The sequence below is a fragment of the Oncorhynchus keta genome, chromosome 17, assembly GCF_023373465.1.
Source record: "Oncorhynchus keta strain PuntledgeMale-10-30-2019 chromosome 17, Oket_V2, whole genome shotgun sequence".
Classification (NCBI taxonomy): Eukaryota; Metazoa; Chordata; class Actinopteri; order Salmoniformes; family Salmonidae; genus Oncorhynchus; species Oncorhynchus keta.
Window position 1 is genome coordinate 46,043,514 of NC_068437.1, and position 22,553 is coordinate 46,066,066.

Here is a 22,553-nt window from a genome sequence, read left to right on the forward strand (position 1 = left end):
TGCCACCAGTCATACTGCTCATTCTGTGCGTGATTTCCTGCAAGACAGGAATGTCAATGTTCTGCCATGGCCAGCGAAGAGCCCGGATCTCAATTCCATTGAGCACGTCTGGGATCTATTTGATCGGAGGGTGAGGGCTAGGGCCATTCCCCCCAGAAATGTCCCGGAACTTGCAGGTGCCTTGGTGGAATAGTGGGGTAACATCTCACAGCAAGAACTGGCAAATCTGGTGCAGTCCATGAGGAGGGGATGCACTGCAGTATTTAATACATCTGGTGGCCACACCAGATACTGACTGTTACTTTTGGTTTAGAATAGAGGTCGGCCGATTATGATTTTTCAACGCCAATACCGATACCGATTATTGGAGGACCAATAAAAGCCGATACCATTTTTTTTTATTTTGAACACTTATTTTAACTTAATATAATACATCAATAAAATCAATTTAGCCTCAAATACATTTGGTTTAAATAATGCAAAAACAAAGTGTTGGAGAAGAAAGTAAAAGTGCAATATCTGCCATGTAAGAAAGCTAACGTTTAAATTCATTGCTCAGAACATGAGAACATATGAAATCTGGTGGTTCCTTTTAACATGAGTCTTCAATATTCCCAGGTAAGAAATTTTAGGTTGTAGTTATTAATTGAATTTTAGGACTATTTCTCTCTATACCATTTGTATTTCATTAACCTTTGACTATTGGATGTTCTTATAGGCACTTTAGTATTGCCAGTGTAACAGTATAGCTTCCGTCCCTCTCCTCGCCCCTACCTGGGCTCGAACCAGGAACACATCGACAACAGCCACCCACGAAGCAGCGTTACCCATCGCTCCACAAAAGCCACAGCCCTTGCAGAGCAATGGGAACAACTACTCCAAGTCTCAGAGCAAGTGACGTTTGAAAAGCTATTAGCGCGCACCCCGCTAACTAGCTAGCCATTTCACATCGGCTACACCAGCCTAATCTTGGGAGTTGATAGGCTTGAAGTCATAAACAGCGCAATGATTGAAGCATTGGCGAAGAGCTGCTGTCAAACGCACGAAAGTGCTGTTTGAATGATTGCTTACGAACCTGCTGGTGCCTACTACCGCTCAGTCAGACTGCTCTATCAAATCATAGACTTAATTATAACATAATAACACACAGAAATACGAGCCTTTGGTCATTAATATGGTCGAATCCGGAAACTTTCATCTCGAAAACAAGACGTTTATTCTTTCAGTGAAATACGGAACCATTCCGTATTTTATCTAACGGGTGACATCCATAAGTCTAAATATTCCTGTTACATTGCACAACCTTCAATGTTATGTCATAATTACGTAAAATTCTGGCAAATTAGGCTGCCCAAACTGTTGCATATACACTGACTCTGCGTGCAATGAATGCAAGAGAAGTGACACAATTTCACCTGATTAATATTACCTGCTAACCTGGATTTCTTTTAGCTAAATATGCAGGTTTAAAAATATATACATCTGTGTATTGATTTTAAGAAAGGCATTGATGTTTATGGTTAGGTACACATTGAAGCAACGACAGACCTTTTTCACGAATACGCACCGCATCGATTATATGCAACGCAGGACACGCTAGATAAACTAGTAATATCATCAACCATGTGTAGTTAACTAGTGATTATGATTGATTGATTGTTTTTTATAAGATAAGTTTAATGCTAGCTAGCAACTTACCATGGTTTACTGCATTCGCGTAACAGGCAGGCTCCTCGTGGAGTGTAATGTAATCAGTTGGTTAGATCGTTGGACTAGTTAACTGTAAGGTTGCAAGATTGAATCCCCGAGCTGACAAGGTAAAAATCTGTCATTCTGCCCCTGAACAAGGCAGTTAACCCACCGTTCCTAGGCTGTCATTGAAAGTAATAATGTGTTCTTAACTGACTTTCCTAGTTACATAAAGATTGAATAAAGATGTAAAAATAAAATATATATATTTTTTTTATCGGCCAAATCGGAGTCCAAAAATACCGATTTCCGATTATTATGAAAACTTGAAATCGGCCCTAATTAATCAGCCATTCCGATTATTCGGTCAACCTCTAATTTAGACCCTCCCCCTTTGTTCAGGGACACATTATTCCATTTCTGTTAGTCACATGTCTGTGGAACTTGTTCAGTTTATGTCTCAGTTTTTGAATCTTATGTTTATATAAAGTGGTCCTTCTGTAGCTCAGTTGGTAGAGCATGGCGCTTGTAACGCCAGGGTAGTGGGTTCGATCCCCGGGACCACCCATACGTAGAATGTATGCACACATGACTGTAAGTCGCTTTGGATAAAAACGTCTGCTAAATGGCATATATTATATATAAAAATATATTTGTTTGGGGGGGCTTGACTGTTTTGCATGTTATTTTGGCATTAATATATGTCACATATCAGTTTGCAAACAATGTAAATATATATATATATATCTTTGAGTTAATAAAGCTGCATACACACATGGTGTAATGACTTCTGCCTCAGTCTGTCCCTCTCCTTGTTCGGGCGGCGTTCGGAGGTCTTCTAGCCTTCTAGCCTCCACTTTTCATTTTCCATTTTTTTTGTCTTTGTCTTACACACCTGGTTTCAATCCCCCAATTACTTGTTCATTATTTAACCCTCTGTTCCCCCATGTTTGTTTGTGAGTAATTGTTTTTTGTATTGCGGTCCGTATTTGTGTATTGTGATATATTTTAGTAAAATTGCTTTCATTACTCATGTCTGCTGTCCTGCGCCTGACTCATCTCACCGGCTACACACAGACACTTTACACATGGCCCAAAATGCAGGTGTTTCAACCTAGCTCAGTGCATCTGTGGTGGTGGGGCGAGACAGCAAAAAATAGGAGCATTGCGCCGTGATTGGTTCAGTGTTCTGTCATTCATGGGGACACTACGTCATTGCGAAGGTTATGCCCTTAGTAAGGGCAGACATCCAAAATGTCAGCCCTTTGGGTCCTGCCATAGAGCTAGATTACAAGTGCTCTTCCAATAAGGTTAAAAATCATTGGTCACAGATAAAATGACATCAGATCACGTCATATGTACAGTAGCTTTGATTGGACTGTCAACATCTTACTTTCAAAGTCTAAGCTAGCAATCATTATCATGAATAAAGTCGACAATCTACTGGCAAATCCTTTTTAATCCTTGTCATATGAAGAGAAATAATTTTGAGAAATTATAGATAAAACATATCGGTGCTCATCGGCCATTGGACATAAAGATTACACAACTATTTGGAAATCGCAAATTCAACAATGAGTTGTTTGGAAGGAATCAGTGGCTAACTGCAAGCAGTGCAAAGCAACCAGTAGCCTGCTTTTCATTGTCTGCTTATATGCCCCCTTTATTTATCCAATGGTTCTGATCTGGTGTACAGGGAAAATACTGTAAGATCAGGCCATGTTCTGCATTCTGTCCCTGTACATCTCAAAAGTGCTGAACACATAGTTACAGTGCCTTGCGAAAGTATTCGACCCCCTTGAACTTTGCGACCTTTTGCCACATTTCAGGCTTCAAACATAAAGATATAAAACTGTATTTTTTTGTGAAGAATCAACAACAAGTGGGACACAATCATGAAGTGGAATGACATTTATTGGATATTTCAAACTTTTTTAACAAATCAAAAACTGAAACATTGAGCGTGCAAAATTATTCAGACCCTTTACTTTCAGTGCAGCAAACTCTCTCCAGAAGTTCAGTGAGGATCTCTGAATGATCCAATGTTGACCTAAATGACTAATGATGATAAATACAATCCACCTGTGTGTAAAAGTCTCCGTATAAATGCACCTGCACTGTGATAGTCTCAGAGGTCCGTTAAAAGCGCAGAGAGCATCATGAAGAACAAGGAACACACCAGGCAGGTCCGAGATACTGTTGTGAAGAAGTTTAAAGCCGGATTTGGATAAACATCCCAAGGAGCACTGTGCAAGCGATAATATTGAAATGGAAGGAGTATCAGACCACTACAAATCTACCAAGACCTGGCCGTCCCTCTAAACTTTCAGCTCATACAAGGAGAAGACTGATCAGAGATGCAGCCAAGAGGCCCATGATCACTCTGGATGAACTGCAGAGATCTACAGCTGAGGTGGGAGACTCTGTCCATAGGACAACAATCAGTCGTATATTGCACAAATCTGGCCTTTATGGAAGAGTGGCAAGAAGAAAGCCATTTCTCAAAGATATCCATACAAAGTGTCGTTTAAAGTTTGCCACAAGCCACTTGGGAGACACACCAAACATGTGGAAGAAGGTGCTCTGGTCAGATGAAACCAAAATTGAACTTTTTGGCAACAATACAAAATGTTATGTTTGGCGTAAAAGCAACACAGCTCATCACCCTGAACACACCATCCCCACTGTCAAACATGGTGGTGGCAGTATCATGGTTTGGGCCTGCTTTTCTTCAGCAGGGACAGGGAAGATGGTTAAAATTGATGGGAAGATGGATGGAGCCAAATACAGGACCATTCTGGAAGAAAACCTGATGGAGTCTGCAAAAGACCTGAGACTGGGACGGAGATTTGTCTTCCAAAAAGACAATGATCCAAAACATAAAGCAAAATCTACAATGGAATGGTTCAAAAATAAACATATCCAGGTGTTAGAATGGCCAAGTCAAAGTCCAGACCTGAATCCAATCGAGAATCTGTGGAAAGAACTGAAAACTGCTGTTCACAAATGCTCTCCATCCAACCTCACTGAGCTCGAGCTGTTTTGCAAGGAGGAATGGGGAAAAAAATTCAGTCTCTCGATGTGCAAAACTGATAGAGACATACCCCAAACGACTTACAGCTGTAATCGCAGCAAAAGGTGGCGCTACAAAGTATTAACTTAAGGGGGCTGAATAATTTTGCACGCCCAATTTTTCAGTTTTTGATTTGTTAAAAAAGTTTGAAAAATCCAATAAATGTCATTCCACTTCATGATTGTGTCCCACTTGTTGTTGATTCTTCACAAAAAAATACAGTTTTATAGCTTTATGTTTGAAGTGAAAAAAAAGTGGCAAAAGTGGCAAAAGGTCGCAAAGTTCAAGGGGGCCGAATACTTTCGCAAGGCACTGTATATCGCCGCTCGCTCATTAATGTCTTAATCGAAATTACGGAATGCCTCTTATCCACTCATCATTATCTTATGCCATAGTTTGTACATCTCAACTGTCAGTAGAAACCACATTTGTTTAAGTAAGTCAGCCATATCAGCAGTTTTAAGGCAATAAACAAGGCTGAATAATTGTTTAGCTGCCCGACAAGGCTCCGCTGATAGCCAGGTGTAGTCATGGTAAGGATTCACTTCATTGTGCTAGAAAGAAAGCTCTGCTGGGAAAGCTTTATGTAGGCCCTAACAGTTTGTGGGCATCGCCTGTCTTCATTATAGTTCAATTCATGTATTGTTTAGTGTTGTGTAGTGTCTTTGCTGGCATGCATCTAAAAAAAAATCCCACCAAAAATGACATGCTAAAATCGCCACTGACACACACACACACACACACACACAAACATCAACAATCAAAAGTATGTCGTGAATGTTCTGATATTTGGATGTCATGTCTGTGACCTGGCTCAGAAAGAGGTCAGTCCTTTGGTCTTTCAACTCTTGTCAAGAACCATTACAGTAATCCTACTCAAGGCTGGTACTGATAGGGTCAGAGTGTCCTCACAGTAGAACTCTACAGACTTCTGAGAGAACCTGCAGGGTTGCTTGTTTTAGCGTTGGTATTTAGTGTTTTATCCCCTGCTGAAAAGACAGGTGCAAACGTGTATGGAGAGCATCCATAATACAGTAAATGTTACACTCAACAGTTGCCAGCACACGAATAAGTTATGAATATAATTTAAACTTACAGGTAGGAAGTAAATACGCTCAATTTTGACGGCAACTCCGCGAGACCGAGGTCCACACAGTCCACGCGCAGAAGCATGCCGTCGTCTACACAATTACAAAGCGACGGGGTGTCGGTGTCAAGAACCCCGGTCCGTTCTGTGCCCGCGCAGTCCGCCACTCCAAGCAGAAAAGTGAGCATAATAATTTCAAGAAAACACATAATAACCATCCACAGAAATGTTTTTCAGATAACACTTTGCAATTGTTTAACTAGTGTTGGACTTGTCCCCTCTTGGTTTCTTTGCAATGGCTTGCCTGGCTAGAGGAAAGCAACATTCATGGCACCGCGCATCATGACAAAGTCAACAATAATAGACAGATGTGGACAAAAGCCGGAGTAGGGAGGAGGAGCCCACATTGTATTGTTATTACCATACAGTATTAATACCATGTGTCAGTGTGGGTTACTGTAGACTTCTGTAGATTGCTACCATCTCGTGGTGTATTAAAATATCCCACTCTTATTGCAGGCCTTCTTTCTCAAAGAATTGTAGAGCCTGATGGAAGCAGAGCTGCCTGGAGGTGAGTCTGAGATTGCACTCTACATCCTCCTCAACACCAAGGTTACTTTCTGAATGTAATCCGTTACAGTTACTAATCCATCAAACTCATTTGGTTGGAGCTAGGAACACAATCATTTCGCTACACCCACAATAACATCTGCTAAATATGTGGATATGACCAATAACATTTGATTTGGTGTGTCATCATAATGGTCTGACTTCAGGTCAGACTCGCTCCGGTGGAACAGACCTAAACGTGGCCTTTATTCAGTGCTGAATTGAATGTAATTGAAAAAAACTGAAAGGTGTCATAATGCATTTTTTTTCTCGCAAACATGCTTTCTGAATTTAAAGTAGGCTAGAAGAAATCATCTTGTTTTTCAAAAGTATCTGTAATCAGATAATAATATTTTAGCTGATAATGTAACTGATTATACTTAACTCTTTTTTTAAATAATCCGATTGAAGTGCCTTCAGAAAGTATTCACACCCCTTGACTTTTCACACATTTTGTTGCGTTACAGACAGAATTTTAAATTGATAAAATTGAGATTTTGTGTATCTGATCTACACACAATACCCCATAATGTCAAAGTCGAATTATGTTTTTTAGAATATTTTTGAAAATAATAAAAAATGAAAAGCTGAAATGACTTGCATCAATAAATATTCAACCCATTTGTTATGACATGTCTAAATAAATTCAGGATTAAAAATGTGTTTAACAAGTCACAGAATTTTTGTAATTTTAATTTTATTTTACCTTTATTTAACTAGGCAAGTCAGTTAAGAACAAATTCTTATTTTCAATGACGGCCTAGGAACAGTGGGTTAACTGCCTGTAAGTGGCATGGACTCACTCTTTGTCCAATAATAGTATATTCAATTATTTTTAAATGACTACCTCATCTCTGGACGCCACACATACAATTATCTGTAAGACCCTTTGAGCACGGTGAAGTTATTAATTACACTTTGGATGGTGTATCAATACACCCAGTCACTACAAAGATACAGGCATCCTTCCTAACTCAGTTGCTGGTGAGGAAGAAAACTGCTCAGGGATTTCACCATGAGGCCAATGGTGACTTTAAAACAGTTATAGTTTAATGGCTGTGATAGGAGAGAACGGAGGATGGATCAACAATATTGTAGTTACTCCACAATACTAACCTAAATGACAGAGTGTAAAGAAGGAAGCCTCGACGCAATAAAAATATTCCAAAACATGCATGCTGTTTGCAACAAAGCACTAAAGTAAAACTACAAAAAATGTAGCAAAGAAAATACCTTTTTGTCCTGAATACAAAGTGTTACGTTGGGGGCAAATCCAACACAACACATCACTGAGTACTACTCTTCATATTTTCAAGCATGGTGGTGGCTTCATCTTGTTATGGGTATGCTTGTCATCGGCAAGGACTAGGTTGAAACGAAAATGTTTTGTTGTTTCTCTGTAATACTAACCACCTAGCACCTTTACAGCGTTGGCTTTAGCTAGCCAGCTAGCTAGGTTCCCAATTTCCCAGCATTTTAACTAGCTACCAAGCCATTTCCAGCTATCAATCAAGTTAGAGTAGCTTGTCTAACTATCTAGACAAAAACCAAAAGGTTGTTAGACTTCAGATCAAATCAAAGTTTATTTGTCACGTGCCCCCGAATACAACAGGTGTAGAACCTAAAGTGAAATGCTTTACTTACAGGCTCTAACCAGTAGTGCAGGGGAAAAAAGGTGTGTGTGTATGTGTATGTGTGTGGTGTGTGTGTGAGAGAGAGAGAGAGAGAGAGAGAGAGAGAGAGAGAGAGAGAGAGAGAGAGAGAGAGAGAGAGAGAGAGAGAGAGAGAGAGAGAGAGAGAGAGAGAGAGAGAGAGAGAGAGAGAGAGAGAGAGAGAGAGAGAGAGAGAGAGAGAGAGAGAGAGAGAGAGAGAGAGAGAGAGAGAGAGAGAGAGAGAGAGAGAGAGAGAGAGAGAGAAAATACATTTAAAAAATGTAAAAAGACATTTGAAAATAACAGTAGCAAGGCTACATACAGACACCGGTTAGTGAGGTGGTATGTACATGTAGGTATGGTTAAAGTGCATATATGATGCACAGAGAGTAGCAGTAGCGTAAAAAGAGGGGTTGTCGGGTGGTGGGTGGGACACAATGCAGATAGCCCGGTTAGCCAATGTGCGGGAGGTAGTATTGAGGTAGTATGTACATGAACGTATAGTTAAAGTGACTATGCATATAAGATAAACAGAGAGTAGCAGTAGCGTAAAAGAGGGGTTGGGGGCGGGGCACACAATGCAAATTGTCCAGGTAACCATTTGGTTACCTGTTCAGGAGTCTTATGGCTTGGGGGTAAAAACTGTTCAGAAGACATTTTGTCCTAGACTTGGCACTCCGGTACCGCTTGCCATGCAGGAGTAGAGAGAACAGTCTATGGCTGGGGTCTTTGACAATTTTTAGGGCCTTCCTCTGGCACCACCTGGTGTAGAGGTCCTGGATGGCAGGCAGCTTTGCCCCAGTGATGTACTGGGCTTTACGCATTACCCTCTGAAGTACCTTGCGGTCGGAGGCCGAGCAGTGATGCAACCACTCAGGATGCTCTCGATGTCGCAGCTGTAGAACCTTTTGAGGATCTCAGGACCCATGACAAGTATTTTTAGTTTCCTGAGGGGGAATAGGCTTTGTCATGCCCTCTTCACGACTTCCCCTAGAAATGACAACATGTCATGAATAAGACTCCCTTTCCTTTCAATCTTTTACCCAGATTTTTGCAGAGATGCAAAGAAGCATATTCAGCTTCTTAAAAAAAAGAAACACCAGTCAGGAGGATACAGACAGCTCAATACAGACCCTCCGTCCTCATGTACTTCGTGCCCCCTATATAACAATGGGTGCATGATGCCCCGGAAGTGATGTTACAGCAGCTAATGCCACCCACCACCATAGCCGCGGGAAGTAGGGGTCCTGAAAAATCAGAATAAAAAAAAATATATGAATTAAAAATATCTTTATTTTTTGAAAATACAGTGGGGCAAAAAAGTATTTAGTCAGCCACCAATTGCTCTCTCAAATGTCAATATGCCTTGTATACTGTTGTTCAGGTTAGTTATCATTGTTTTAGTTCACAATGGAGCCCCTAGATCCACTCTGCATACCCCTGTTACCTCCTTTGTCCCACCCCCCACACATGCGGTGACCTCACCCATTACAACCAGCATGTCCAGAGATACAACCTCTCTCATCATCACCCAGTGCCTGGGCTTACCTCCGCTGTACCCGCACCCCACCATACCCCTGTCTGCGCATTATGCCCTGAATATATTCTACCATGCCCAGAAACCTGCTCCTCTTATCCTCTGCCCCCAACGCTCTAGGCGACCAGTTTTGATAGCCTTTAGCCGCACCCTCATACTACTCCTTCTCTGTTCCGCGGGTGATGTGGAGGTAAACCCAGGCCCTGCATGCCCCCAGGTACCCTCATTTGTTGACTTCTGTGATCGAAAAAGCCTTGGTTTTATGCATGTCAACATCAGAAGCCTCCTCCCTAAGTTTGTTTTACTCACTGCTTTAGCACACTCTGCTAACCCTGATGTCCTTGCCGTGTCTGAATCCTGGCTCAGGAAGGCCACCAAAAATTCAGAGATTTCCATACCCAACTATAACATCTTCCGTCAAGATAGAACTGCCAAAGGGGGCGGAGTCGCAGTCTACTGCAGAGATAGCCTGCAAAGTAATGTCATACTTTCCAGGTCCATACCCAAACAGTTTGAACTACTAATTTTGAAAATTACTCTCTCCAGAAACAAGTCTCTCACTGTTGCCGCCTGCTACCGACCCCGTCAGCTCCCAGCTGTGCCCTGGACACCATTTATGAATTGATCGCCCCCATCTAGCTTCAGAGTTTGTTCTGTTAGGTGACCTAAACTGGGATATGCTTAACACCCCGGCAGTCCTACAATCTAAGCTAGATGCCCTCAATCTCACTCAAATCATCAAGGAACCCACCAGGTACAACCCTAACTCTGTAAACAAGGGCACCCTCATAGACGTCATCCTGACCAACTGGCCCTCCAAATATACCTCCGCTGTCTTCAACCAGGATCTCAGCGATCACTGCCTCATCGCCTGTATCCGCCACGGAGCCGCAGTCAAACGACCACCCCTCATCACTGTCAAACGCTCCCTAAAACACTTCTGTGAGCAGGCCTTTCTAATCGACCTGGCCCGGGTATCCTGGAAGGACATTGACCTCATCCCGTCAGTTGAGGATGCATGGTCATTCTTTAAAAGTAACTTCCTCACCATTTTATATAAGCATGCTCCGTTCAAAAAATGCAGAACCAAGAACAGATACAGCCCTTGGTTCACTCCAGACCTGACTGCCCTCGACCAGCACAAAAACATCCTGTGGCGGACTGCAATAGCATCGAATAGCCCCCGTGATATGCAACTTTTCAGGGAAGTCAGGAACCAATACACGCAGTCAGTCAGGAAAGCTAAGGCCAGCTTCTTCAGGCAGAAGTTTGCATCCTGTAGCTCCAACTCCAAAAAGTTCTGGGACACTGTGAAGTCCATGGAGAACAAGAGCACCTCCTCCCAGCTGCCCACTGCACTGAGGCTAGGAAACACGGTCTCCACCGATAAATCCATGATTATCGAAAACTTCAATAAGCACTTCTCAACGGCTGGCCATGCCTTCCGCCTGGCTACTCCAACCTCGGCCAACAGCTCCGCCCCGTAGTTCCTCACCCAAGCCTCTCCAGGTTCTCCTTTACCCAAATCCAGATAGCAGATGTTCTGAAAGAGCTGCAAAACCTGGACCCGTACAAATCAGCTGGGCTTGACAATCTGGACCCGCTATTTCTGAAACTATCTGCCGCCATTGTCGCAACCCCTATTACCAGCCTGTTCAACCTCTCTTTCATATCGTCTGAGATCCCCAAGGATTGAAAGCTGCCGCAGTCATCCCCCTCTTCAAAGGGGGAGACACCCTGGACCCAAACTGCTATAGACCTATATCCATCCTGCCCTGCCTATCTAAGGTCTTGAAAGCCAAGTCAACAAACAGGTCACTGACCATCTCGAATCCCACCGTACCTTCTCCGCTGTGCAATCTGGTTTCCGAGCCGGTCACGGGTGCACCTCAGCCACACTCAAGGTACTAAACGATATCATAACCGCCATCGATAAAAGACAGTACTGTGCAGCCGTCTTCATCGACCTCGCCAAGGCTTTCGACTCTGTCAATCACCATATTCTTATCGGCAGACTCAACAGCCTCGGTTTTCGGATGACTGCCTTGCCTGGTTCACCAATTACTTTGCAGACAGAGTTCAGTGTGTCAAATCGGAGGGCATGCTGTCCGGTCCTCTGGCAGTCTCTATGGGGGTGCCACAGGGTTCAATTCTCGGGCCGACTCTTTTCTCTGTATATATCAATGATGTTGCTCTTGCTGCGGGCGATTCCCTGATCCACCTCTACGCAGACGACACCATTCTATATACTTTCGGCCCGTCATTGGACACTGTGCTATCAAACCTCCAAACGAGCTTCAATGCCATACAGCACTCCTTCCGTGGCCTCCAACTGCTCTTAAACGCGAGTAAAACCAAATGCATACTTTTCAACCGATCGCTGCCTGCACCCGCATGCCCGACTAGCATCACCACCCTGGATGGTTCCGACCTTGAATATGTGGACATCTATAAGTACCTAGGTGTCTGGCTAGACTGCAAACTCTCCTTCCAGACTCACATCAAACATCTCCAATCAAAAATCAAATCAAGAGTCGGCTTTCTATTCCGCAACAAAGCCTCCTTCACTCACGCTGCCAAGCTTACCCTAGTAAAACTGACTATCCTACCGATCCTCGACTTCGGCGATGTCATCTACAAAATGGCTTCCAACACTCTACTCAGCAAACTGGATGCAGTCTATCACAGTGCCATCCGTTTTGTCACTAAAGCACCTTATACCACCCACCACTGCGACTTGTATGCTCTAGTCGGCTGGCCCTCACTACATATTCGTCGCCAGACCCACTGGCTCCAGGTCATCTACAAGTCCATGCTAGGTAAAGCTCCGCCTTATCTCAGCTCACTGGTCACGATGGCAACACCCATCCGTAGCACGCGCTCCAGCAGGTGTATCTCACTGATCATCCCTAAAGCCAACACCTCATTTGGCCGCCTTTCATTCCAGTACTCTGCTGCCTGTGACTGGAACGAATTGCAAAAATCGCTGAAGTTGGAGACTTTTTTCTCCCTCACCAACTTCAAACATCAGCTATCCGAGCAGCTAACCGATCGCTGCAGCTGTACATAGTCTATAGGTAAATAGCTCACCCATTTTCACCTACCTCATTCCCATACTGTTTTTATACTGTTTTTATTTATTTACTTTTCTGCTCTTTTGCACACCAATATCTCTACCTGTACATGACCATTTGATCATTTATCACTCCAGTGTTAATCTGCAAAATTGTATTATTCGCCTACCTCCTCATGCCTTTTGCACACATTGTATATAGACTGCCCATTTTTTCTACTGTGTTATTGACTTGCTAATTTGTTTACTCCATGTGTAACTCTGTGTTGTCTGTTCACACTGCTATGCTTTATCTTGGCCAGGTCGCAGTTGCAAATGAGAACTTGTTCTCAACTAGCCTACCTGGTTAAATAAAGGTGAAATAAAAAAATAAATAAAAAGTTCTCCCACTTAAAAAGATGAGAGAAGCCTGTAATTTTCATCATAGGTACACTGCAACTATGACAGAGAAAATGAGAGAAAAAAAATCCAGAAAATCACATTGTAGGATTTTTAATTAATTTATTTGCAAATTATGGTGGAAAATATTTATTTGATCACCTATAAACAAGCAGGATTTCTGGCTCTCACAGACCTGTAACTTCTTCTTTTAAGAGGCTTCACTGTCCTCCACTCGTTACCTGTATTAATGGCACCTGTTTGAACTTGTTATCAGTATAAAAGACACCTGTCCACAACCTCAAACAGTCACACTCCAAAATCCACTATGGCCAAGACCAAAGAGCTGTCAAAGGACACCAGAAACAAAATTGTAGACCTGCACCAGGCTGGGAAGACGGAATCTGCAATAGGTAAGCAGCTTGGTTTGAATAAATCAACTGTGGAGCAATTATTAGGAAATGGAAGACATACAAGACCACTGATAATCTCCCTCGATCTGGGGCTCCACGCAAGATCTCACACCCCGTGGTGTCAAAATGATCACAAGAATGGTGAGCGTGAGCAAAAATTCCAGAACCACACGGGGGGACCTAGTGAATGACATGCAGAGAGCTGGGACCAAAGTAACAAAGCCTACCATCAGTAACACACTACGCCGCCAGGGACTCAAATTCTGCAGTGCCAGACGTGTCCCCCTGTTTAAGCCAGTACATGTCCAGGCCTGTCTGAAGTTTGCTAGAGAGCATTTGGATGATCCAGAAGAAGATTGGGAGAATGTCATATGGTCAGATGAAACCAAAATATAACTTTTTGGTAAAAACTCAACTTGTCGTGTTTGGAGGACAAAGAATGCTGAGTCGCATCCAAAGAACACCATACCTACTGTGAAGCATGGGGGTGGAAACATCATGCTTTGGGGCTGTTTTTCTGGGACCAGGACGACTGATCCGTGTAAAGGAAAAAATGAATGGGGCCATGTATCGTGAGATTTTGAGTCCATCAGCAAGGGCATTGAAGATGAAACGTAGCTGAGTCTTTCAGCATGACAATGATCCCAAACACACCGCCCGGGCAACGAAGGAGTGGCTTCGTAAGAAGCATTTCAAGGTCCTGGAGTGGCCTAGCCAGTCTCCAGATCTCAACCCCATAGAATATCTTTGGAGGGAGTTGAAAGTCCGTGTTGCCCAGAAACAGCCCCAAAACATCACTGCTCTAGAGGAGATCTGCATGGAGGAATGGGCCAAAATACCAGCAACAGTGTGTGAAAACCTTGTGAAGACTTACAGAAAATGTTTGACCTCTGTCATTGCCAACAAATGGTATATAACAAAGTATTGAGATAAACTTTTGTTATTGACCAAATACTTATTTTCCACCATAATTTGCTTATTAATTCATAAAAAATCCTACAATGTGATTTTCTGGATTTTTCTTTCTCATTTTGTCTGTCATAGTTGAAGTGTACCTAATGATGAAAATTACAGGCTTCTCTCATCTTTGTAAGTGGGAGAACTTGCACAATTGGTGGCTGACTAAATACTTTTTTGCCCCACTGTAAAAGGTGTTTCACAAAAGTAGTGCACTGGGCCTTTATTAGTATTAGCGGCCCGATATAGACTCTGTAGCGCAGCAAAAACATTTTTTTCCAGCATCTCCAAAAGGTAGTTGTAGAACTAAGAACTGTATCTTTCAGGATTCAATAGTTGGAGTTGTTGCCCTGCCCTTTTCTCTGAAATTTACATTCTAATGGAGTCTAGAAAGAACAAAACCCTGTCCTCAAACATTTACATCAAAATGTGCAAAGTTAGGGGCAAAGATACAAAACATCCACATCAAATTAAATATTTTTCTTGATCAAATAACATAAAAAACAAGCTCTTTTTGTGCAGTATTTATTTACCATCCTTACAAACCACTTAATGTAAATGTACATTACTGTAATGTACATAGGCTGGTCATCGAGGTTTATACCTGTGACTTTCCATCGACGTTAATGAAAACAAAGCACAGTACAGTAGAGTACATTGAGACATCAAGTGGTTTGTGATGTGATGATGTACTGTAGCTCAGTTGGTAGAGCATGGTGCTTCCAATGCTAGGGTTGTGCGTTCGAATTCCCACGGGGATAGTACAAAAGTATGAAAATGTATGCACTCACTACTGTAAGTTGCTCTGGATAAGAGCGTCTATTACAATGGAAAAGGAATGAATAGACCATTTCAGTTTTCACATAGAAATAAGTTGCATTTGCAAAGTATTTCAAGAAACTGGAAAACATATCAAGCAAGTATTTTTATATTCCACAAGTATTATGAGATTATCTGTTTTGTACAGATAATTATTAGACGCAAGTTACAAATGCTGTTAACACTCAAATACATTGGGCCTTTACTATAATCCTGTATTAGCAGACTGATATAAACATCTTCAGCGCGGGCAAATATTTTTTCTGCATCCCCCTTCCCCAAATTGCAGCACCCCCACCCCAAACTACTTCCTGTGGCTATGCACACCACCCACCTGTCTGTAAACCACACAGTTGCTCTGGATGACCACTCTGTAAGGCACAACTATTGCCCATTGTGAAAATGGGACCCCCTGTGGTAATATCTGTCACTCCGGATTCCATTACATGCATCTCTGTGGGTTAATCTTGAGTGAGATGACTAAGAGACTGATCTCTCAAAGTTGGGAGGAAATATTGTTCCCCATTTACTGTAAAGAAACTTTCATCATTCAGTAAACTTCAACTGAATTTCCTCATTACCTCAGAGAGTTTCCTGAATAGTTCTGACCTTTGTGTCAGGATGGACGAGTGATGTCCATAGTTGGTCATGTGTCCTTGTGACTGTGTCCAGTGAGGAACTTGATCATTTAACTGGTACATAAAGTTCATCGTCTACTACCACAGCAACTTCATGGAAGTTGTCCAGGGTCATGTAGATTATATTTCTTTATGGTTAAGGTTAGGATTTGAGTAATTTGATCCTAAATCTGTGGTCTACCTTGGGCTGGTCTTTCCACTCAACTGTCTGAAGTTGTCCTCTCTGTCCTTGTATGCTAACAGTCTGGTATTCACAGCAAATTTTGAAAAGGTCTTTGATAAAGTAAGAATTCGGTGACTCTCTTTTAAAATGGGTCAAAGTAATGTTAAGCATTGTTTAAAAATGGCCTTTTTTCCTTTATGCAGATTGCCATGTCTCATTTTCGATTAATTGAAAAGTTTTGTTGTCCTTGATGTCTTTTGTTTTTTGCATTATTGTTTTCTCTTTTCCTTTGTCTTTCTCTTTTTTCTCTTTTGTTCATTTTTTGGGTTGTTGGGGGGGTGGGGTCTTGGGTGGGTGATGGATTTATTTTACTGTATTACTTTTTTTCGGAGGGCGGGGCTGTGGAGGTAAGGTCTCGGATGGTTGAGGAGCAGCTCTCTGGGAACTGTGGGTGGGGGAGATCTTGGAGGGCTGGTGGCCTGGAGGTTAAGTGCTTGGGCCTGTGGCTAATTGGTCGCTGATTCAGGTCCCCATTTTTGACCTTGTGGGAGATCTGTCAACATGCCCTTGAGCAGGGTGTTGACCCTGGTTGCTTCCATGGGTCGCTCTGGAAGGAGTCTGTTAGATGACTGAATGTAATGTAAATGTTGAGCGGCTTTACTGCAAGAAGTAGATTGTATGTTTTAATATTACGTTTTTTTTTAAATCCATTTAAGATTAACCTCAACCTTTCACATGAATGGTCAATAAGAGGAAGAAAATTTGGCCTGTGGATATGAACCAAGGGATGACCTGCATACTCACAGGGATGTTATCAGGATCCCTAGACATGCTTGTGTAATTCTGCCTGATTATAAAAGGGGAAATGCTGGGACAGGAGTGCGTGTCAGGTTGTTTCCTGACCAGGATGTAAGGTGTGATCTGTGTGTTCTGTTTCAATCATCAGTCTGGTTGGCCAGAGGAGAGGGGTCACCTCCTTTCCCAGTCGCCTCTCCCCACCTCCTTCCTCCTCCTCTCCCCTCCCTTCTTCTACCAACAGAGAATACATGGAATGTTTTATTGACAAGTAATGAAGTTGTATTCTCACTTATAATGCAATATACACTACCTGTCAAAAGTTATACATTGTAGAATAATAGTGAAGACATCAAAACTATGAAATAACACATGGAATCATGTAGTAACCAAAAAAGTGTTAAACAAATGAAAATATATTTTATATGTGAGATTCATCAAATAGCCACCCTTTGCCTTGATGACAGCTTTGCACACTCTTGGCATTCTCTCAACCAGCTTCATGATGTAGTCACCTGGAATGCATTTAAATTAACAGGTGTGCCTCCATAAAAGTTCATTTGTGGAATTTCTTTCCTTCTTAATGCGTTTGAGCCGATCAGTTGTGTTGTGACAACGTAGGGGGGTTATACAGAAGATAAACCTACTTGGTAAAAGACCAAGTCCATAGTATGGCAAGAACAGCTTAAATAAGCAAAGAAAAACTTTGAAAGTTTCTTCAAGTGCAGTCGCAAAAACCATCAAGCGCTATTATGAAACTGGCTCTTATTAGGAACGCCACAGGAAAGGAAGACCCAGAGTTACCTCTGCTGCAGAGTTACAAGCCTCAGAAATTGCAGCCCAAATAAATGCTTCAGAGTTCAAGTAACAGACACATCTCAACATCAACTGTTCAAAGGAGACTGTGTGAATTAGGCCTTTATGGTTGATTTGCTGCAAAGAAACCACTACTAAAGGACACCAATAAGAAGAAGAGACTTGCTTGGGCCAAGAAACACGAGCAATGGATATTAGACAGGTGGAAATCTGTCCTTTGGTCTGGAGTCCAAATTTGAGATTTTTTTTTTCCAACCACCGTGTCTTTGTGAGATGCAGTGTGGGTGAATGGATGATCTCTGCATGTGTTTTTCCCAACATAAAGCATGGAGGAGGAGGTGTTATGGTGTGGGGGTGTTTTGCTGGTGACACTGTCAGTTATTTATTTAGAATTCAAGGCACACTTAATCAGCATGGCGACCAGAGCATTCTTCAGCGATACGCCATTCATCTGGTTGGGGCTTAATGGGACTATCATTTGTTCAACAGGACAATGACCCACAAACCTCCAGGCTGTGTAAGGGCTATTTGAACAAGAAAGAGTGATGGAGTGCTGCATCAGATGAACTGGCCTACCAAATTAAGATGGTTTGAGATGAGTCGGACCGCAGAGTGAAGGAAAAGTAGCCAACAAGTGCTCAGCATATGTGGGAACTCCTTCAAGACTGTTGGGAAAGCATTTTAGGTGAAGCTGGTTGAGAGAATTGCAAGAGTGTGCAAAGCTGTCATCAAGGCAAAGGGTGGCTATTGGAAGAATTTCAAATATCAACTATTTTATTAGTTGTTTAATGCCTTTTTGGTTACTACATGAATCCATATGTGTTATTTCATAGTTTTGATGTCTTCACTATTATTCTACAATGTAGAAAATAAAGAAAAACCCTGGAATGAATCGGTGTCCAAACTTTTGGCAGGTAATGTACCTCAACAGCTCCTCAGCAGTGACAACATGTCAAGTACTTCACAATATACACATTATCATTAGAACTAAGGCACATTTGTATTTCACATAGCAAGCTGCCTGTATAGCTGTACTATGTGGGATCTCTGCCCCACCATCACAGAAACAGACAGTTTGGTTCATCCATCTCTCTCCAGCCCTCCTCAGGGGTCATAGGTCAGGGTGTGTGCACAAGGTCACCAGGCTCTGATTGAACCAGGAAATGGCTAATTGCAGAGGAAAGGAGATTTCCTGAGCTGCTAGCATTAGCAGCCAAACCCTGCCTGGGCCAGACTGAATGACAAAGAGGAAGCACTTTATGACTCCCATTAAAGCAAACGTGTGTGTGTGTGTGTGTGTGTGTGTGTGTGTGTGTGTGTGTGTGTGTGTGTGTGTGTGTGTGTGTGTGTGGGTGTGTGTGTGTGTGTGTGTGTGTGTGTGTGTGTGTGTGTGTGTGTGTGTGTGTGTGTGTGTGTGTGTGTGTGTGTGTGTGTGTGTGTGGGTGGGTGGGTGGGTGGGTGGGTGGGTGGGTGGGTGGGTGTGAGCAAGTTGAAATAACATGGAGTGAGAAGAGACGGTCTGCCCAATCACAGGGCCCTGATAGCCTGATCACTTATGTAATCAGACAGCTGCAGACAGTTTTGTTATTGGACAACCAAAGCATTGTATGCGGACAGTGTTTCCAATCCCAGTCCTTAGAGACCTCCATTTGGGACCTCCAGTTGTTGTACATAATCACCTGCTAACTTCCGGCGCCGACAGAGATGGCCGCCTCGCTTCGCGTTCCTAGGAAACTATGCAGTTTTTTTTACGTGTTATTTCTTACATTAGTACCCCAGGTCATCTTAGGTGTCATTACATACAGTCGAGAAGAACTACTGAATCTACTGTTCAGCGTCACTTCCGCGACGCATATAAGGCCCTGCCCCGCCCCCCTTTCGGAAAAGCTGACCACGACTCCATTTTGTTGATCCCTGCCTACAGACAAAAATGAAAACAAGAGGCTCCCACGCTGAGGTCTGTCCAACGCTGGTCCGACCAAGCTGACTCCACACTCCAAGACTGCTTCCATCATGTGGACTGGGATATGTTTCGTATTGCGTCAGATAACAATATTGACGAATACGCTGATTCGGTGTGCGAGTTCATTAGAACGTGCATTGAAGATGTCGTTCCCATAGCAACGATTAAAACATTCCCTAACCAGAAACCGTGGATTGATGGCAGCATTCGCGTGAAACTGAAAGCGCGAACCACTGCTTTTAATCAGGGCAAGGTGTCTGGTAACATGACCGAATACAAACAAGAGGGCCACCATTGTTCCTGTTCCCAAGAAAGCTAAGGTAACTGAGCTAAACGACTACCGCCCCGTAGCACTCACTTCCGTCATCATGAAGTGCTTTGAGAGACTAGTCAAGGACCATATCACCTCCACCCTACCTGACACCCTAGACCCACTCCAATTTGCTTACCGCCCAAATAGGTCCACAGACGATGCAATCTCAACCACACTGCACACTGCCCTAACCCATCTGGACAAGAGGAATACCTATGTGAGAATGCTGTTCATCGACTACAGCTCGGCATTCAACACCATAGTACCCTCCAAGCTCGTCATCAAGCTCGAGACCCTGGGTCTCGACCCCGCCCTGTGCAACTGGGTACTGGACTTCCTGACGGGCCGCCCCCAGGTGGTGAGGGTAGGCAACAACATCTCCTCCCCGCTGATCCTCAACACAGGGGCCCCACAAGGTTGCGTTCTGAGCCCTCTCCTGTACTCCCTGTTCACCCACGACTGTGTGGCCACGCACGCCTCCAACTCAATCATCAAGTTTGCGGACGACACATTAGTGGTAGGCTTGATTACCAACAACGACGAGACGGCCTACAGGGAGGAGGTGAGGGCCCACGGAGTGTGGTGTCAGGAAAATAACCTCACACTCAACGTCAACAAAACTAAGGAGATGATTGTGGACTTCAGGAAACAGCAGAGGGAACACCCCCCTATCCACATCAATGGAACAGTAGTGGAGAGGGTAGCAAGTTTTAAGTTCCTCGGCATACACATCACAGACAAACTGAATTGGTCCACTCACACAGACAGCATCGTGAAGAAGGCGCAGCAGCGCCTCTTCAACCTCAGGAGGCTGAAGAAATTCGGCTTGTCACCAAAAGCACTCACAAACTTCTACAGATGCACAATCGAGAGCATCCTGGCGGGCTGTATCACTGTCTGGTACGGCAACTGCTCCGCCCTCAACCATAAGGCTCTCCAGAGGGTAGTGAGGTCTGCACAACGCATCACCGGGGGCAAACTACCTGCCCTCCAGGACACCTACACCACCCGATGTTACAGGAAGGCCATAAAGATCATCAAGGACATCAACCACCCGAACCACTGCCTGTTCACCCCGCTATTATCCAGAAGGCGAGGTCAGTACAGGTGCATCAAACCTGGGACCTAGAGACTGAAAAACAGCTTCTATCTCAAGGCCATCAGACTGTTAAACAGCCACTACTAACATTGAGTGGCTGCTGCCAACACACTGACACTGACTCAACTCCAGCCACTTTAATAATGGGAATTGATGGGAAATTATGTAAATATATCACTAGCCACTTTAAACAATGCTACCTTATATAACGTTACTTACCCTACATTATTCATCTCATATGCATACGTATATACTGTACTCTATATCATCGACTGCATCCTTATGTAATACATGTATCACTAGCCACTTTAACTATGCCACTTTGTTTACATACTCATCTCATATGTATATACTGTACTCGATACCATCTACTGTATCTTGCCTATGCTGCTCTGTACCATCACTCACGTACAACACCTGGGGGTTGAGGACCAAGTTGGAAAACTGTAGACACAACATGAATAGTGTAGTCTGGGTTCTCTGTCTGTCTGTCTGTCTGTCTGTCTGTCTGTCTGTCTGTCTGTCTGTCTGTCTGTCTGTCTGTCTGTCTGTCTGTCTGTCTGTCTGTCTGTCTGTCTGTCTGTCTGTCTGTCTGTCTGTCTGTCTGTCTGTCTGTCTGTCTGTCTGTCTGTCTGTCTGTCTGTCTGTCTGTCTGTCTGTCTGTCTGTCTGTCTGTCTGTCTGTCTGTCTGTCTGTCTGTCTGTCTGTCTGTCTAGAGCTGGTGTGCTGGGGGTCTGTGAGTCCAGAGCTCTGGGGGTCTATGTAGACAGACCAGGGTTACACAGCATGTCTTCCTGTAGAGGGTGGAACTTCCGATCAATCAGCAGCAGGGTCGTTTCTTGTGGGGTTAAGTATACAAGCTCACTCGAAATGGTACTAAATCTTCCCATCCATCCATTTTGTGCAGAGGGAGTGTAGTGAAAGGCCCTAGCTAGAGAAGTAAGATGAATATAAATTCTACTCATGCTTCAACACTGAGCCGGATAAAAGCATGTCATTTTAATCTAACTCATTGTGCTTATATCTTGCAGCCTTCTGTGCTCTGGAACAGCATGCTATTATCCCGCCCTTTATCGAGACCTTGGCACTAGAGTGGCAGGAACAGACTGGCAAGGCTGGGTACAAAAGAGAGGGTGAAATAAAGAGAAAGCGCGAGGGAGCGAGAAGGGGGGCACCCAGGGACCGCCCTGGCTCAGCATAGGAGTGCACCAACACCCTTCCACCCCGTGGGACCGGGACCCACCACAGTCTCTTTGACCTCTTAGCTCTCTGCTCTCCCAGGCAGAACCCAATGCGTCGACAGAGAGGAGACAAGTAGCATGAGACCTGGAGAGACCAGATCAGCCAATATCCCACACCAGCCACTGTCAAGACGCACATCAAGAATTAGGTATGTTGCTTTATCTTACTTTTGGAAATCATTTGAAAATGTGTTTTACAAAGGACTTTAGTTGTAACAATAACCATATGATTTTATTT

At 43.3% G+C, this 22,553-nt stretch overlaps 1 protein-coding gene and 1 pseudogene across 2 annotated transcripts in view; one reads left to right on the forward strand and one right to left on the reverse strand.

Annotated features, from left to right (window-relative positions):
* Window positions 1-6,209, reverse strand: part of LOC118396048 (leucine-rich repeat-containing G-protein coupled receptor 5-like) — a 29,019-nt pseudogene extending 22,810 nt beyond the window's left edge.
* A 159-nt stretch (window positions 6,210-6,368) lies between these two features.
* LOC118395939 (receptor-type tyrosine-protein phosphatase beta-like) overlaps window positions 6,369-22,553 on the forward strand; it is a 60,075-nt gene continuing 43,890 nt past the window's right edge. For both annotated transcript variants that reach the window (XM_035790034.2, XM_035790035.2), the window contains exons 1-2: window positions 6,369-6,420; window positions 22,106-22,464. In XM_035790034.2, coding sequence (XP_035645927.1) covers window positions 22,394-22,464 — 71 coding nt within the window. In that variant the 5' untranslated portion in view covers window positions 6,369-6,420; window positions 22,106-22,393. The remainder of the gene's footprint in view (window positions 6,421-22,105; window positions 22,465-22,553) is intronic.